The sequence below is a fragment of the Mustelus asterias genome, chromosome 15 (genome assembly GCF_964213995.1).
Source record: "Mustelus asterias chromosome 15, sMusAst1.hap1.1, whole genome shotgun sequence".
In the NCBI taxonomy this organism is placed as follows: Eukaryota; Metazoa; Chordata; class Chondrichthyes; order Carcharhiniformes; family Triakidae; genus Mustelus; species Mustelus asterias.
In genome coordinates this window covers 57513355-57531048 of record NC_135815.1, presented here as the reverse complement: position 1 = coordinate 57531048, position 17694 = coordinate 57513355, and the positions used below count along the sequence as shown (strand labels likewise).

Below are 17694 nucleotides of genomic sequence, written 5' to 3'. Positions count from 1 at the left end.
CATGTGAAAAATGGGTGACTTAGTGATTAAGTTTTAAAATACAGCAATCATCTTGCCCCAGTGAGCTATTTTATGTAATGTTTGGCCCTCCATCTAACAGATACTGTTACATTGCAGGTCTTAAGATCAATGTCTTTAGGATGTAATGTGCAGCTGCCAACTTAAGTTAATTGTGCCTTTCATTGATCTCAACAATAAAGAGGATCTTGTATGCATACTTGAAATTCTGTTCCAAGACAACTCATTTTTAATACGTTTTTGCACAGGGTGAAATATCAACTGGACTATCTGGGTATTTTAAATGTTTGGTGTTATGCTATACCTGGCATAAAGTTCAAGCAATGTGCCTACACACCTTTCTGATTTCCGTGTACTTGGGAACCAAATCAGGACATGTAACCAGAGACACTGCAAGTTCATTTTAAATAGAAGCTGCCTCACCTGTTGGCTGTCGTTCACAATTTATATTAGATTTAAAATCAAAGATATAAATTTTAAATTTGGGGATGATGCCACACGGATGTGAAATATAGTCAATATTGAAGGGGCTTGCAATAAATTACAAAAAAAATTATAAACGTGCAGAATGGGTATAAAATTAGTAAATGAATTTTAACCACAATTAAGTACAAAGTATTGCATTTTGGTAAGAAAAAGGTCAGAAATGTTTGGGGAATAAAAGCCTAAACAGGATAGTGGAGTAAAGGGACACTTCAAGGGCATTTAGGGATAGGCATCACTTCCCACAAATTTTTTTTAAAAATTACAAGTGGTATAGAGACATTGGAGACAGCACAAAAAGCATTTGCAAAGATGATACCAGAAATGCGAGGTTACGCCTATTAAGAAAAGAAAAACAAGGTTACACCTAACGAGTAAAGATAAACAGGCTGGGTCTCTCTTTTCTCTTGAAATGAGAAGACAGAGTGGTCTAACAAAGGATAAAAGCAAATGACTGCGGATGCTGGAATCTGAAACCAGCATTTTCTCTCTTGTAGTCTGACAAAGGTCTTGAAAATTATGAATGGTTTTGATGGAGCAGACAAAGATTGTTTCCAAAACTAGAATCCCTCAATACAAGATAGTCACCAAGAATTCATGGCCACTTGAAATGTTTACAGTAGTGTATTCGTGCAAATGCTTTATATGCCAGGTGATAGCACTGGGCAAAAGGGTGTACAATGCATATTATTTATTAGATTAAATCTACTGAAACATGGTTATAAAATATGTAGTGGATCATCCCAACTACTACTTGCATATAGTTCAAGAATTCAAATAGGGAATTATACAGGGAATAGTTTGAGATGAATAGCATAGATGCATTTAAGGGAAGCTGGATAAGCATTTGAGGGAGAAGGCAATATTGGATAATACTTATCGTTTGATGAGGAAAGTTGAAAGATTCCAATGGTTGGGCCAAATGTCCTTTTTCTGTACTGTGTTAATTGTGATTCTGCACCAAGGTATTTTTAATAACTGAAAAGTAACAACTTTTAATTTGCAGGTGTGTGCATCATAAGACTTGAAAGGACAATAAGCTATTGGCAAAAATTAGTTTGAAGGGTCAAAACAGATGTCAACAATGGAAGAGAGCACTCAGTAAAGCACGTAACTCGACATTATTTCAATTAACAGTTCTTCCTTGAGACTTTTCCCTGCCCGGTTGTTGCTTTGTAACTGCAAAGCTGAAAAGAGAATTTTTTTTATCAAGAACTTCTATCTCAGTAAGGAGACTTCAGACCAATCCACATATCATAATCTGCTGTGAAAACTCTGCTCACATTCTGACAGCAGCTGAGACAATCCACAAAATTCCAGAACAATGAATAACATTATTTTTAAGAAAATACAACATTCTTGAAATAAAAAGTCATTTGCCCTAGATCCCAATGTTAATGGACTATACAATGGTGGGGGTAATAAACAGTGGAAGAAAATTGTTTTAGTATGATTAAATACTATATATTTTTCTAGATATGGTAAAAACCATATATCTTATTGTACATAGACAGCCTTCAACCTCCAGGAGTCCCAGAAGTAATTCAGTTCTTTTTATATTTCCATTTATAATGAAAATTGACTATGTAAAGTTGCTATGCAACTTTGTACTTTAACGAGTTATGGTGTTAAAGTGTCTTCACTGTAGGGAGGAGGGTGCAAACACATGATAATGAAGCTCCTACATAGGTAACTTCTATTATGAGGAGTGTATATGGGAATGAATTAACAGCGTGTTTGCACAAGTGCTAGAATTTTAATGTGCTAATAGATCAATAGTTAAAAGGCAAAACTCATGGCTGCTTGGAAAGCAAAGGATTGGTTGGGCTACAGGAGTTAAGAGTTTGTCTGCACTACAGGCTAAAGAGCTCAGAGATGCAAAATTGAGAGGATGTAATTAGGCTGCAGCCTCTCTTGTCCAGAACACTTGAACCAAGTCATTTCTGGATTTCAGAATTTCCTGGATTATAGAATAATGTTAGAATGTCTAACAAGTGTGAAACTGGAAACAAGTATGTACCTGAGACAAAATAAGATTATAAAGCTATAACAGAAATTGATTCATTTATCAAAATATTTGTCTTCCATGAATCCGAAGTGCCTCACTGCACTAAAATGCCAATTGGCATATCCCTAGCATTATGCTATAATAGGAGAAAGATCGAAAGGAAAGAACCTTTTAGGGGCTTTATCCCAGAAGGTATCCTATCCACAAATACCCATCTACCTGGCTGGTTCCACAGATCAAGAGGTCATTAAGCTTTTATGAACATCCTCATCTCAGAAGGCTGTACTTCTGCTAGATGCTATTGGGGAAACATGCCAACAACTGTCTAAAGAACTGCTGCCACACTGTTCACAGGAAATAGTTTTTCCTGTACACTAAAGGTCATCACTGCCTTTATTTTTTGGCAACTGAATTCTTCCAAGCAACACAAAGCTGCCCATCATGCATTGAAGGAGGTCACTACTGTTTGCAGCAGAGCAACACGATTCATAACCTTCCCGATTGAACCATACAAATAAAAAGACACTTGCAGTCAAACTCCTGGGACACTCTTCCAAACAGAACTGTAGGACAACACACAAACTGCAGTGATTCAAGAAGGTGACGGTCAAGGACAGTAAGGGCTGGGCAATAAATGCTGGTCTTGTCAGTAACATATTTCATAAATATGCAAATATAAATTAGGACGCAAAAATGTCTTTAAAAGATTAACTAAGAGATAATATGGCATCCCTGACTTGAACCAAAGGATATAAAACTAATTTATTATCTGCTAAAATAAAATTCTGAATCCAGGTTCTCTTCTCCCTCTACCTTTGACCTTGTTTTCACCCTCCTCCACAAAGGTATTGCTGGGCCAATCCCCTTGAGTGCATAATGGATGTTGTAGATTACTTGCACAGTATTACTTGCACCACATAGAAGATCCCATCCAACAAATCTTCTAGTCCATCTGCTCAGGTTGGATGATTGGAATTTTACCACCTTTTAAGAACTAATCCTGGAGTGATCATTGTGATACAATATACAGGAATAAAACTGTATGGGCAGTGTCAAATTATTTGTGATGGAAGGTGGCATTGTCCAATTGTTTTTTCTTCCCATTTCCATGGCTTTATACAATTCTGCAGCATCCAAAGAAGCCATTTAGCTCATTTCTGTGCCAGCTCTTTAAAGTATCTGTTCTATTAGTTCCTCTCATTTCTCCATAGCTCTGAGAATATTTAATTTTCAAACATATAAATAACCAAATCCGTGCTAGGAGTTAGTATTAAATCTTCCTATGTTACCATTTCAAGTAGTGCATTCCAGATTGTAACTCATTATTTAAAAGAATTTCTCCTCATCTTTCCTTTGGTTCTTTTGCCAATTATCTTAAATCTCTAAGTTCTGGTTAATGAAACACAAACCAGTGGAAATAATTTTCCTGATCACAATCCTTCATCACAGAATCACAACAGTGCAGAAGGAAGCCATTCGGCCCATCGAGCCTGCACCAACAACAATCCCACCAGGCCATATCTCCATGTATTTACCCTGCTAATCCCCCTGACACTAAGGGTCAATTTAGCATGGCCAATGAACCTAACGCTCACATGTTTGGAATGTTCCTATTCAATCTCCCTTGCTCTAAGAAGGAAGATCCCAGCTTCTCTCCAGTGTCCCTACATAAGCAAAGCCTTTCATTACTGGTAGCATTTCTGGTAAGTCTCCTCCATACCCTCTTCAGGACTTTGGCATCCTTCCCAAAATATGATGCCCAAAAATGCACAGAATACTGCAAAACCATCTGCTGTTTGATAGTTGGACTAGCTATATTGTCTTCATTTATGAAGATGAAGGGAACTGATTATTATTCTTGGGCACAGCTTGCAAAACGTCGAGAAACACTGGTATAAACTGCACCGCTGCCTATGTTGTGCGATGCTTACACTGGACTAGCCTGGCAAATGGCTGTAATTTTGGTCCAATAAAAACTTCCCTGTTGGCAAAGTATATTAGAAAATCAAGGAGTTGCAAGCTGCTTTAGCAATTTAATTTGTGTAACCTGATGTCTTGCATATACTGTAATATATAAAATATATGTTCCTGATTCATCAATCAGTTTATATCATACAATTTGTGAGCATTTGGTATCATCCTCTTTTTAACCAGACAGCAACTGAGTAGCTAATTGAAAGCCATGTTTTATGTTAAAATTATTATAATTTGAACTAGGTAACATAAATAACATGGGAGAATTTGGGGCTTAAATAATTGAATGAAGCCATGTTGAATTTATGTAGGCTGTAGATAATCCCATCATTGATTCTTAATGTCTAAAAGATAAATCTACTGGATACAGCATAAAGGTGGTCATTTGGCCAGTCAAACCCATGCCACATCTCTGCAAGAGCAATCCAGTCAGTCACATTCTCCTGCCACACAATCCTGTGATGCTTTTCCATCGTGTGCTTATCTAATTCCCTTGTAAAAGCTTCAATTAAATATGTCTCTTCCGCCCTTTCAAGCATAGCTACTTATTTCATTAAAAGATTTTCCTTGTGTTGCGTTTGATACTTTTGTCAAACACCTTCAATCTATGCCTTCTGATTCTCAACCCATCTGCCAATGGAAGCAGTTTCTTTCTATCTAATCTGTCCAAACCCCATATAATTTTGAACATCTTTATCTAATCTCTGCTCAACCTTCTCTGCTCTCAGGAGAACAACCACAGCATCTCCACAGAACATGAGAATTAGGAGGAGTAGTAGTCCATTTGGCCTCTTGAGCCTGCTCCACCATTCAATAAGATCATGACTGATTTGATTGTGACCTCAACTCCACGTTGCTGCCTCCCCCCCCCCCCCCTTCCCCCCAATAACCTTTGGTTCCCTTTTAAATCAAAAAAATCTATCTAACTCAGTCTTGAATATATTCTTTTATCCAGCCTCCACCACACTCTGGGAAAAGAACTCCACAGACTAACAACATTTGACATTTTTTCTATGTTTCTTCTATTAGCCCAGGAAATTACCGACCGGTGAGTCTAACCTCAGTGGTTGGTAAGCTGATGGAGAAGATCCTGAGGGACAAGATTTATGAGCATTTAGAGAGGTTTAGGCCTTGGAGGGAGTGCAGAGAAGTTTCACCAGGTTGATACCGGAGGTGAGGGGTGTTGATTATGAGGAGAGACTAAGCAGATTGGGTTTGTACTCGTTGGAATTTAGAAGGCTGAGGGGGGATCTTATAGAGACCTATAAGATAATGAAGGGGCTGGATAGGGTAGAGGTTGAAGAGATTCTTTCCACTGAGAAAGGAAACTAGAACTAGAGGGCACAGCCTCAAAATAAAGGGGGGTCAGTTTAGGACAGAGTTGAGGAGGAACTTCTCTGAGGGTGGTGAATCTCTGGAATTCTCTGCCCACTGAAGTGGTGGAGGCTACCTCGTTGAATATGTTTAAATCACGGATAGATGGATTCCTGATCGGTAAGGGAATTAGGGGTTATAGGGATCAGGCGGGTAAGTGGAACTGATCCACTTCAGATCAGCCATGATCTTATTGAATGGCGGGGCAGGCTCGAGGGGCTAGATGGCCTACTCCTCCCAGTTCTTATGTACTTATGTTTAGTATGCTCAAGAATACTCGGCATGGTTTTGTCAAAGGCAGATCGTGCCTTACGCGCCTGGTGGAGTTCTTCGAAAATGTGACTATACACATTGACGAAGGAAAAGCAGTAGATGTGGTTTATATGGATTTTAGCAAGACGTTCGATAAGGTCCCCCATGCAAGGCTTCTAGAAAAAGTGAGAGGGCATGGGATCCAAGGGGCTGCTGCCCTCTGGATCCAGAAATGGCTTGCCCAAAGGAGGCAGAGAGTGTGTATAGATGGGTCTTTTTCTAAATGGAGGTCGGTCATCAGTGGTGTGCCCCAGGGACCTGTTCTGGGACCCTTGCTGTTTGTCATTTTCATAAATGACCTGGATGAGGAAGTGGAGGCATGGGTTGGTAAGTTTGCCGACGACACGAAGGTTGGTGGGGTTGTGGATAGTCTGGAGGGATGTCAGAAGTTATAGAGGGACATAGATAGGATGCAAGACTGGGCGGAGAAGTGGCAGATGGACTTCAACCCAGATAAATACGTAGTGGTCCATTTTGGCAGGTCAAATGGGATGAAGGAGTACAATATAAAGGGAAAGACTCTTAGTACTGTAGAGGATCAGAAGGACCTTGGGGTCCGGGTCCATAGGACTCTAAAATCGGCCCCGCAGGTGGAGGAGGTGGTTAAGAAGGCGTATGGTGTGCTGGCCTTTATCAATCGAGGGATTGAGTTTAGGAGTCCGGGGATAATGATGCAGCTATATAAGACCCTCGTCAGACCCCACTTGGAGTACTGTGCTCAGTTCTGGTCGCCTCATTACAGGAAGGATGTGGAAAAGATTGAAAGGGTGCAGAGGCGATTTACAAGGATGTTGCCTGGATTGAGTGACATGCCTTATGAGGATAGGCTGAGGGAGCTCGGTCTTTCCTCCTTGGAGAGATGTAGGATGAGAGGAGACCTAATAGAGGTATATAAGATGTTAAGAGGCATAGATCGGGTGGACTCTCAGAAGCTTTTTCCCAGGGTGGAAATGGCTGCTACGAGAGGCTTGATGCTCTCTCCACTCCCGTTGTTTTGTTTCTTAAAGACTTGATTAGTTGTAAGTATTCGCATTCCAACCATTATTCATGTAAATTGAGTCTGTGTCTTTATATGCCCTGTTTGTGAACAGAATTCCCACTCACTTGAAGAAGGGGCTTGGAGCTCCGAAAGCTTGTGTGGCTTTTGCTACCAAATACACCTGTTGGACTTTAACCTGGTGTTGTTAAACTTCTTACTGTGTTTACCCCAGTCCAACGCCGGCATCTCCACATCATGCTACGAGAGGACACAGGTTTAAGGTGCTGGGGGGTAGGTACAGGGGAAATGTTAGGGGGAAGTTTTTCACAAAGAGGGTGGTGGGTGAGTGGAATTGGCTGCCGTCAGAGGTGGTGGAGGCAAACTCAATAGGGTCTTTTAAGAGACTCTTGGACGAGTACATGGGACTTAACAGGATGGAGGGTTATAGGTAGGCCTAAAAGGTAGGGATATGTTCGGCACAACTTGTGGGGCTGAAGGGCCTGTTTTGTGCTGTAGTTTTTTCTATGTTTCTAAAAAAGTTCTTCTTTTCTCGATCTTAAACGGGTGACTCCTAATTTTTAAACTGTCCCCTAGTTCTCGGCTCCCCCAAAAGGGGAAGCATCTTCTGAACATCCATCCTGTCGAGTCCCTCGGGAACTCTGTTTCAATAAGATCATCTTTCATTCTTCTAATCTGTAATCGCTTCTCGGCCTTTTGGCTAAGATCAAGTGTAGTATCTGTTCTTTGGCTAAGATCAAGTGTAATATGGATAGGATGCTGCGCTTGGTTGAGGTCATTAGGTTGCATTGAAGCTTCATTTGAAGCAATTTTTAAAAGCGGCATCTCGGCCTTCTGGCTAAGATGCAAATGAGATCAAGCCTTGGAGGAGGTGAGTCTGCACCTACTCCAATCAGCTTGGCTCATGTAGATCAGGCCCAAGACAGGAGTGGAGGCCCTGTCTTGTCAGCTTGGATCGGAAATGTCTCAACTTGTTGAGACTCTGAATTGGACTTGATTTGATTGAATTGGAAAAGTATTTTAAAAAATTTTTTAAAATATCTGTAATGAGTATAGGCCCCACCTGCTCAATCTTTCCTTAAAAAATAACCCCATCATCTCAGAAATCAGTCAAATGAGTCTTCTCTGGACTGCTTCCAATACAATTATATATTTTCTTAAGAAAACCTAGATGCAGTCTCACTCAGGCCTTGTACAGCTGTAGCAACACTTCCCGACTTTTACACTTGATTCGCCTTGCAATAAACATTCCACTTGCCTCCCTAATCACTTACTTTACCTGAATGCTAACTTTTTGAGACACATGTACCATGATGTTTAGATCCCTCTGTACCTGTGTTCTGCAATCTCCCACTTAAATAACATACTGTTTTTTCTATTTTTCCTGCCAAAGTGGACAAGTTTGCATTTGCCACATTATACTCCATCTGCCAAATGCTTGCCCACTCAATCAATCTAAATTCCTTTGTAGACTCTGTCCTCTTGACAACGTAATTTCTTACCCATGTTTGTGTATTCAGCAAATTTAGCTAGGATACATTTGGTCCCATCATCCAAGTCATTGGTATAGATTGCAAATAATTGAGGCCCAGCAATAATCCCTGCAATACTCCACTAGTAACAATTTGCCAACCCAAAAAAGTCCCATTTATCCAAAGTATGTTTCCTGTTAACTAACCAATCCTTTATTCATGCCAATATGTTATCCTCTACACCATTAGCTCTTATTTGGACCCTGGAACAAGAAGACAATGTACCTCCTATGGCTGCAGAAACATCTGTCTATTCTATTAATGGTTGAATCCCTGATCACCATTGCATTGCTGATCATCCACCTTTCACACCACTGTCATTCTGATTGAACTTTAGTTCTGATTTGGAGTGTGGAAACAGTTTCATTCACTCATTACATTGTTCTGTAGCCTGCCATTGTAATGAATTAAGGATTTATCTGTGTGGAATGACTTTGAGGCCACAATTGGAGAAAAGGTTTTCTGCCTCGTGTCTTCATATTATGCCAAAATGTCTGAGGCATTGTGGGCCAGAGTTTGGTGGAGAAGGCACCTTGCAGATTGGACCCTGTTTGTTTGATTTGTTTATGCACCATTTAGTTGTCAAACATTTTCCCCACAAAGTGCTGGAGTTGCAAACTGATAATAGATGGCAAGAGAGCATCAGGAACCTTGATGAACAACAGGGTCAAATGTCTACCTCATTAATCAATGAGATTTAATGATAAAGAAATGAGCAAAAAGACTGAGGAAGAGGGTTAATTTGAATGGGTGATTTCAATGACAAATCATGCAGAGCAATAGAAATAGAGGGAAGAAAAATTGGATGAAGCAAAATAGGAAAGATATGAAGGAAGAGCAAATAAAATGTTTTTAAAAGCATTTTAAAATCAATAACAGTTCATAACCTGAAGGAATGAGACTCCACAGTTATAAGTCACTTTCTGGGCAAGAGATTAATTAACAATTATCGGATTATTAAAAGAGCACTTGCCTATTAGTTATTAGAAAACTTTGTGACGAGTCGAGTCTAATGGATAGTTAATGTACAAATTTGGCATCTTCATGATTATCAGAGAGAGGTTAGGTAAGATGTATCATTTTCGCAAAGCAAATGGTAGAGTAGCGCAAATCAGCTAGCAACTTGTGATTCGCAATTCAGAAGATATCTTTTCTTTGCATTAAGTTGTTTGCACGTCAGTAAAGGTGTATATCGTTCAGACACCATTATTTTTTCAGCCAAACACCTTGATTGTTTCCTTGTTGGATAATGAGTCCACCCACAGGCAGGTAACAACAAATAAGGCAAAGGATAAAGATGACCAAAATAAAGGCACTTTTATTTTCCCTCCTTCCCATCAAATATTATTGAAAGTTCTTGAAGTGCATAGTGAAGATTGTAAAGTTCATGTATAAACAAGTGTAAGCATTCCTGGAGCTTGAACGATCCATGGTAAAATGGGAGCATTTACTCTTTTGTATCTTGTTATTGTTTCAGGGAACAGTTTTGCTCTGGCTTCCGAACGGAATAAAATTATTTGCAGTTTTTTACACATTAGGAAATATTGCTGCTCTTGCCAGGTAAGTGTTTACCAGCTTAACAGTATTTTTTAGTTATAATAGAGACATTTGCTCCTTCATCTTGTGCTTTTTGTTCTAGACTTAAGGGATCTGCTTAATGTTTCAACTTCTCTATTGTCTTGCAGCCTCCTAAATATTTTTGAGAAATTGTTTACCTTGAAAAAATCTGTCAAATTCACAATTAACTAGTGCCGTTTAAGCCATCAAAGTAGCCTTTATCAAAAATGCAATTCCTTCTTGCCTCCTGCGTTCTATTAAAATATTTGTATTTTTTGCTAAATACTACAGCAGTAAATTACAATGGTTCAGAACTTCCAATCTGCAGATGGTCGGAGACCGGTCCTACCTTGAAAGATGTCCTACGGGACCTGTTGGAATTCCCAATGCAAAGACACTTTGGGAATTGACTGGAAAGTTTGAACTTCCAATGGGCAATTGCCCTGCTTCCCAGGGCCCTCCGATAAAGTCTCCAGCTCTTGAGCTAGAGTCAGAGACTTCAGATGGTTCCGACTTATTTACCTGGATGTTTATTCAAGAAATGTTAGATAAATTAAAACCTAGTCTAACACCTGGGTAACTAGAGAACTGAACCTTCCAATCACTCTGTGACCTGCCAACCCCCTACCATCCGACATCCTTAACTGATTCTTTACAAGCCCACACCACCTGACTGCCTGGATTCTCTCTGCTGTTCCCTCCAAACATTTCTGCACTGAATTCGTTCTGCAGGATCCTCCATCGGAAGACTGCCCTAAAAAAATTGGAGGAAGATAAATTTTTGTCTATTCAGTGACATAAGTAGCTTTCTGACCCCTTCATCTTTTGTTCTAGACTTAAGGGATCTGCTTAATGCTTCAACTTCACACTAATCTCTATTGTCTTGCAGCCTCCTAAGTATTTTTGAGAAATTGTTTACCTTGAAAACATCCGTCAAATTCACAATTAACTAGTGATGTTTAAGCCGTCAAAGTAATCTTTATCAAGAATGCAATTCCCCGATCAGAAGATTCAGGCCAATGAGTGCAATACCGAGGCCTCATCCAAACACTAAGGGATGAATGCAAATAACTGTCCAATGAAGTCCAATATCCTCCAGGTTTATCGCGTACATGATTGGGTTTGTTGAGTGCTTCATATTGATGCATAAATTCTTACCATATGCAGTTCATTTTGTTTTCCTTTTCCGGCTTTAGTTAATGGGTGGCACAGTGGTGAGCACTGCGCCAGGGTTCAATTCCGGCTTGGGTCACTGTCTGTATGGAGTTTGCACATTCTCCCCATGCCTGCATGGGTTTCCTCCGGGTGCTCTGGTTTTCTCCCACAATAAGAAGTCTCTCAACACTAGGTTAGAGTCTAACAGATTTATTTGGTAGCGCAAGCCACTAGCTTTCGGAGCGCTGCTCCTTCATCAGGTAAGTGGGAGTTCTGTTCACAAACGGCATATAAAGGCACAAACTCAATTTACAAAATAATGGTTGGAATGCGAGTCTTTACAGGTAATCAAGTCTTAAAGGTACAGACAATGTGAGTGGAGAGAGGATTAAGCACAGGTTAAAGAGATGTGTATTGTCTTCAGCCAGGTCAGTTAGTGAGATTTTGCAAGCCCAGGCAAATCATGGGGGTTACAGATAGTGTGACATGAACCCAAAATCCCAGTTGAGGCCGTTCTCATGTGTGCGGAACTTGGCTGTCAGTTTCTGCTCAGCAATTCTGCGTTGTCGTGTGTCGTGAAGGCCTTGGAGAATGCTTCACAAAGATCAGAGGCTAAATGCCCATGACTGCTGAAGTGTTCCCCGACAGGATGAGAACACTCCTGCCTGGTGATTGTCGAGCAGTGTTCATTCATCCATTGTCATAGCGTCTGCATGGTCTCCCCAATGTACCATGCCTCGGGACATCCTTTCCTGCAGCGTATCAGGTAGACAACGTTGGCCGAGTTACAAGTGTATGTACCGTGTACCTGGCGGATGGTGTTCTCACGTGAGATGATGGCATCCGTGTCGATGATCCGGCACGTCTTGCAGAGGTTGCTGTGGCAGGGTTGTGTGGTGTCATGGTCACTGTTCTTCTGAAGGGTGGGTAGTTTGCTGCGGACAATGGTCTGTTTGAGGTTGTGCAGTTGTTTGAAGGCGAGAAGTGGGGGTGTGGGGATGGCCTTGGTGAGATGTTCGTCTTCATCAATGACGTGTTGAAGGCTCCGGAGAAGATGTCGTAGCTTCTCCGCTCCGGGGAAGTACTGGACAACGAAGGGTACTCTGTCCGCCATGTTCCATGTTTGTCTTCTGAGGAAGTCGGCGCGATTTTTCGCTGTGGCGCGCGGAACTGTCGATCGATGAGTCGAGTGCCATATCCTGTTCTTATGAGGGCATCTTTCAGCGTCTGGAGGTGTCTGTTGCGATCCTCCTCATCTGAGCAGATCCTGTGTATATGGAGGGCTTGTCCGTACGGGATGGCTTCTTTAACGTGTTTAGGGTGGAAGCTGGAGAAGTGGAGCATTGTGAGGTTATCCGTGGGCTTGCGGTACAGTGAAGTGCTGAGGTGACCGTCCTTAATGGAGATGCGTGTGTCCAAGCCTTCCGGAGGAGTCCAATTCGACTCTTTCCTCTTCGGTTGCTGCACTGCGGATCTCTCTGTCGGCTGTTCCGGTTCATTGGCTGCCTCATTGTGTTTGCTGTTGGCCTCTTGGGGTTTGTGGAAGAACTGCCGCAGCCTCATTCGCCTGCTATCCTCTGTGTCTGCTGTGAGACTGATGGGGTCTATTTTGGTGGTGGGGCAGAAAGTGAGCCCTCGGCTGAGAACTTCGATTTCATCTGGTTGAAGTGTGTAGTCCGACAAGTTGACAATGGATTTCCCTGCAGTGGTACTGTTTTCTACTGTGGTACCGGGGGAGGCTTGGTTGCTGCTGGTGGTGATGCCGTGTTTCTCAAGTTTCCTGTTGTTGGTGTGCATGTAGATGGCGTAGTTCCTTCGTCTCGTCTGCTTGGCAGAGTTTCGCAGCTGGTCTGCGTCCTGAGCGCAAGTTGAGAATATGGACTCTATCTTGGTTTCCAGGATGCAGCGTTTGCTGTAGAGCTGGTGTATGAGGTGGTTGAGGAGTGTGAGAGAGGTGCAACGGCAAAGTCTCTCAGCGTAGTCTGTGTTATAGGTTGACCTGAGTGGGTTCGTGATCTGTAGTCATTTCAGTATCTTGTCTGCTTTCTCGCATCTTTGTAGAAACTTGATGTCAGTGTCGATATGCGTGATCTTCTTGGAAATCCTCTCCACTTGGAGCCAGCAGTTTGCGGTGTCGATGGTAGTCATGATGTGGAGATGCCAGTGTTGGACTGGTGTAAACACAGTATGAAGTCTCACAACACCAGGCTAAAGTCCAACAGGTTTATTTGGTAGCAAAAGCCACTAGCTTTCTGAGCACTGCTCCTTCGTCAGGTAAGTGGGAGTTCTGTTCACAAACAGGGCATATAAAGACACAAACTCAATTTACAAAATAATGGTTGGAATGAAAGTCTTTACAGGTAATCAAGTCTTAAAGGTACAGACAATGTGAGTGGAGAAGGGGTTAAGCACAGGTTAAAGGGATGAGTATTGTCTCCAGCCAGGACAGTTAGTGAGATTTTGCAAGCCCAGCCAAGTTGTGGGGGTTACAGATAGTGTGACATGAACCTAAGATCCCGGTTGAGCCGTCCCTCGTGTGCGGAACTTGGCTATCAGTCTCTGCTCAGCGACTCTGCGTTGTCGTGTAGGCCGCCTTGGAGAATGCTTACCCGAAGATCAGAGGCCGAATGCCCGTGACTGCTGAAGTGTTCCCCAACAGGAAGAGAACACTCTTGCCTGGTGATTGTCGAGCAGTGTTCATTCATCCGTTGTCGTAGTGTCTGCATGGTCTCCCCAATGTACCATGCCTCGGGACATCCTTTCCTGCAGGGTATCAGGTAGACAACGTTGGCCGCGTTGCAAGTGTATGTACCGTGTACCTGGTAGATGGTGTTCTCACGTGAGATGATGGCATCTGTGTCGATGATCTGGCACGTCTTGCAGAGGTTGTTGTGGCAGGGTTGTGTGGTGTCGTGGTCACTGTTCTCCTGAAGGCTGGGTAGTTTGCTGTGGACAATGGTCTGTTTGAGGTTGTGCGGTTGTTTGAAGGCAAAAAGTGGGGGTGTGGGGATGGCCTTGGCGAGATGTTCGTCTTCATCAATGACATGTTGAAGGCTCCGGAGAAGATGTCGTAGCATCTCCGCTCCGGGGAAGTACTGGACGACGAAGGGTACTCTGTCCGTCGTGTCCCGTGTTTATCTTCTGAGGAGGTCGGTGCGGTTTTGAGCTGTGGCGCAGCAATGCCAGCGTCGTGGGGGACGCTGGTGCTGAGACATCTATTGTGACGAGGAGTGCTCCTGGTTCAACTGCTGCATGTGTGCTGAGTTTCTGTAGGAAGTCTGTAGTGTCGTGACAAAAGCTGGGACTTGCCTGGGCTTGCAAAATCTCACTCACTGTCCTGGCTGGAGACAATACATCTCTTTAGCCTGTGCTTAACCCTCTCTCCACTCACATTGTCTGTACCTTTAAGACTTGATTACCTGTAAAGACTTTCATTCCAACCATTATTTTGTAAATTGAGTTTGTGTCTTTATATGCCCTGTTTGTGAACAGAACTCCCACTTAGCTGACGAAGGAGCAGCGCTCCGAAAGCTAGTGGCTTGTGCTACCAAATAAACCTGTTGGACTTTAACCTGGTGTTGTGAGACTTCTTACTGTGCTTACCCCAGTCCAACGCCGGCATCTCCACATCATTTCTCCCACAGTCCAAACATGTGCGGGTTGGGTAGATTGGCCATGCTAAATTGCTCCTTAGTGTCAGAGGGACTAGCTAGAGTAAATGCATGGGGTTATGGGAATGGGGCCTGGGTGGGATTATGGTCAGTGCAGGCGTGATGGACCAAATGGCCTCCTTCTGCACTGTAGGGATTCTATGGTCACCTTTTTTTTTGCACATTGCTTCTTGTGCCAATATGAATTATCTTACAGTTATCAGTGACATGTATCATTCTTTAAGTCTTCCAATTATTTGGTATAGTATCTGCTGTTCATCTTGGGGACGATGTAGCCATTTGTTAACATGGGGAATAGCTCAAATTGTGACTGACCATGCAGTCAGGCCATCATTCATCTACTGAACTTCTACCCTGAGAAATTGATTTCTGATGGCAACGCAACCATTCATGCTGTGTCATCTGAAGTTGTTGAATGAATTATTAACCTCAGCTTTGAACTAATAACTGCTTCTCCAGCCATATGAATAAAACAAAATTTCCCTTGCTGTTGTCAATTGCCATGTAGTTTGGTGTCATCCACAAATTCATATCTCAAACTAGTTTTACAATTTTAATAACAAATTGAGTAGAGTGAGAAAAATATTTTACAAGACAAAACTTATCTTTTTTTTAATTCTATATTTGCTTACCTTTGCATCACTAAAATATAAGTAGATCAAAATTAGTTTGTCTGCCTTAGCCCATTCAAAATCCCTCAGCTGGCTAAATACTTATTGCACAATGGAATTACTTTGGACTGATTGTATTTTAAACAGTACTTCCAGATCTCTGACACTAGATGGCAATGGAGCACATTGACACACTACATTTCAGTACCAACCTGATGCATCTACAGAATTCATTCTGCCAAGAGCACTGTTCACTGTTCAAACTGCCCATCACGTCTGCTATGTTGCAGCAAGTGCTAGCCTTCAAATGAGATGTTATATTGTGGTCCCACCTACCCTCTGTGGGATGTAAAAGATCCCATTTAAAGAAGTGCAGGGTAGTTTTTGTAACCAAGGCAACATTTACCCTTCAGCCAACACCTAATGCACATATAAAAACAGAAACTGCTGAATAAACTCAGCAGATCTGGCAGCATCTGTGAAAAGAGAAACAGTCATTGTTTCAAGTCTGTATGAGAAACATTAACTGTGTTTTTCTCTCCACGGATGCTGCTGGCCCTATTGAGTTTGTTTTATTTTTTTATATTTGTTTTTATTTCAGATTTCCAACCTCCACAGTATTTTGCTTTTACCTAATTCGGATTATTTGATCATTTATGAATTATTTGTGCAAATTGGTTCATGCCTTTTCTGAATTACAGCAGTTACAACACTTCAAAAAATATTAATTTGCTGTAGGGATGCACCAAGGTTCAAAAGGTGCTAAATAAATGTGTTTTTTCTTTATTAAAAAATATACAAACATGCTTTAGCCACTGCTGCAGACTGCTAGAAACAGTTCGTTTTCTCATCGTCTTTTCTGGCCAAAGCTTGAATTGCTCACTGTTTCTGCTACTGAAATTCTAATCTTTAACAGTGAAATGAATGATAAAATAAAAAGTGTCTCTGGATGAAATTTTATTTTTAGTTAACATCTAATAGATCAAAGGAGTAGGTTTAAAGCAAGTTCAGAGGAATTGGCTCGAAAAGAAGTAACAGTTTTGGCAGCAGATGTGTTTGAGGATGCTGGTAATCTGGCAAGGGGGATGTATGCACCCACACCTCAATGACCAAAGTTCCTTCTGAAACTGCAAAAAACAGCTAAAAAGGTGGTACTGGGAGAAACTGTCTTTGGAGACTAGTACCTATAGACACTATAATCGCTGCATGTTAAACTTGCATCATATGGGGGGAGGGGAGGGCTGCACTGATACCTCATCTGCCTCTGGGAAGCTATCTCCAGGCATCTCTCCTAGTTTCCTGGTGCCACAGGGGCCAAGAAGCTGACTGCAAAATTCCAGTAGGCCTTGCTAATTGGCCATTTACTTAAATTAATTGCGTACCAGCAGCTTGTGGGCAGGCAGTTCTTCCACTGTCAATCCCACCGCCAGGAAAATGGCCCAGGAGAAGCATGTTGCTGGCAAACAGCATGCCATCTAACGTTAGTTTTCACACCCATGCTCCTACATGCACACCACCATCTAGGGTTGAAAACTTTGCCCCTGAATTGTCTTCACAACCTAAAGACCTGCTCTATCTCATTATGACTTACTTTCTGCCCATCATTCATTTTCCTGACTTTTTCATCTACATTGGTCGTCTACATTATATCTGTGATGGCTGTAGCTATACATAGTTGCACAATGCAGAGACTCAAAGCAGTCCCTGCTCTCCCATTTATTTGTGTGCAGTACCATTTCTACACCAAATGTCCTCTTATAGGTGGCATTCCTTCTTCCCATCCCACCTCCAAATGCTATGGGCATCTTGTATCTGCTCTACCATATTGTGGTATGTGGGAACAAAATGGGTCAGATAGTGTTCTCTCCTGCAAGGTCTGCATCTGAAATGTGGACCTGTTTTTCCATTCGGGGCTGACAGCTGCTGTGAATTTTCAGCACCTTATTTCATGTTTATTGCATCTAATATAGGGACCTATAGGATGAAAAAAGTGACATTATTT

The 17694-nt window shown here is 41.8% G+C and overlaps 1 protein-coding gene and 1 pseudogene across 1 annotated transcript in view; both read left to right on the top strand.

Annotated features, from left to right (window-relative positions):
• The window catches only part of LOC144504727 (vesicle transport protein SFT2A-like), a 69978-nt gene that overhangs the window by 33261 nt on the left and 19023 nt on the right, over positions 1 to 17694 (top strand). The window contains exon 5 of the mRNA XM_078230472.1: positions 10176 to 10258. Within this exon, the coding sequence (XP_078086598.1) occupies positions 10176 to 10258 (83 nt within the window). The remainder of the gene's footprint in view (positions 1 to 10175; positions 10259 to 17694) is intronic.
• Positions 7847 to 8079, top strand: LOC144504951 (U2 spliceosomal RNA; annotated as a pseudogene).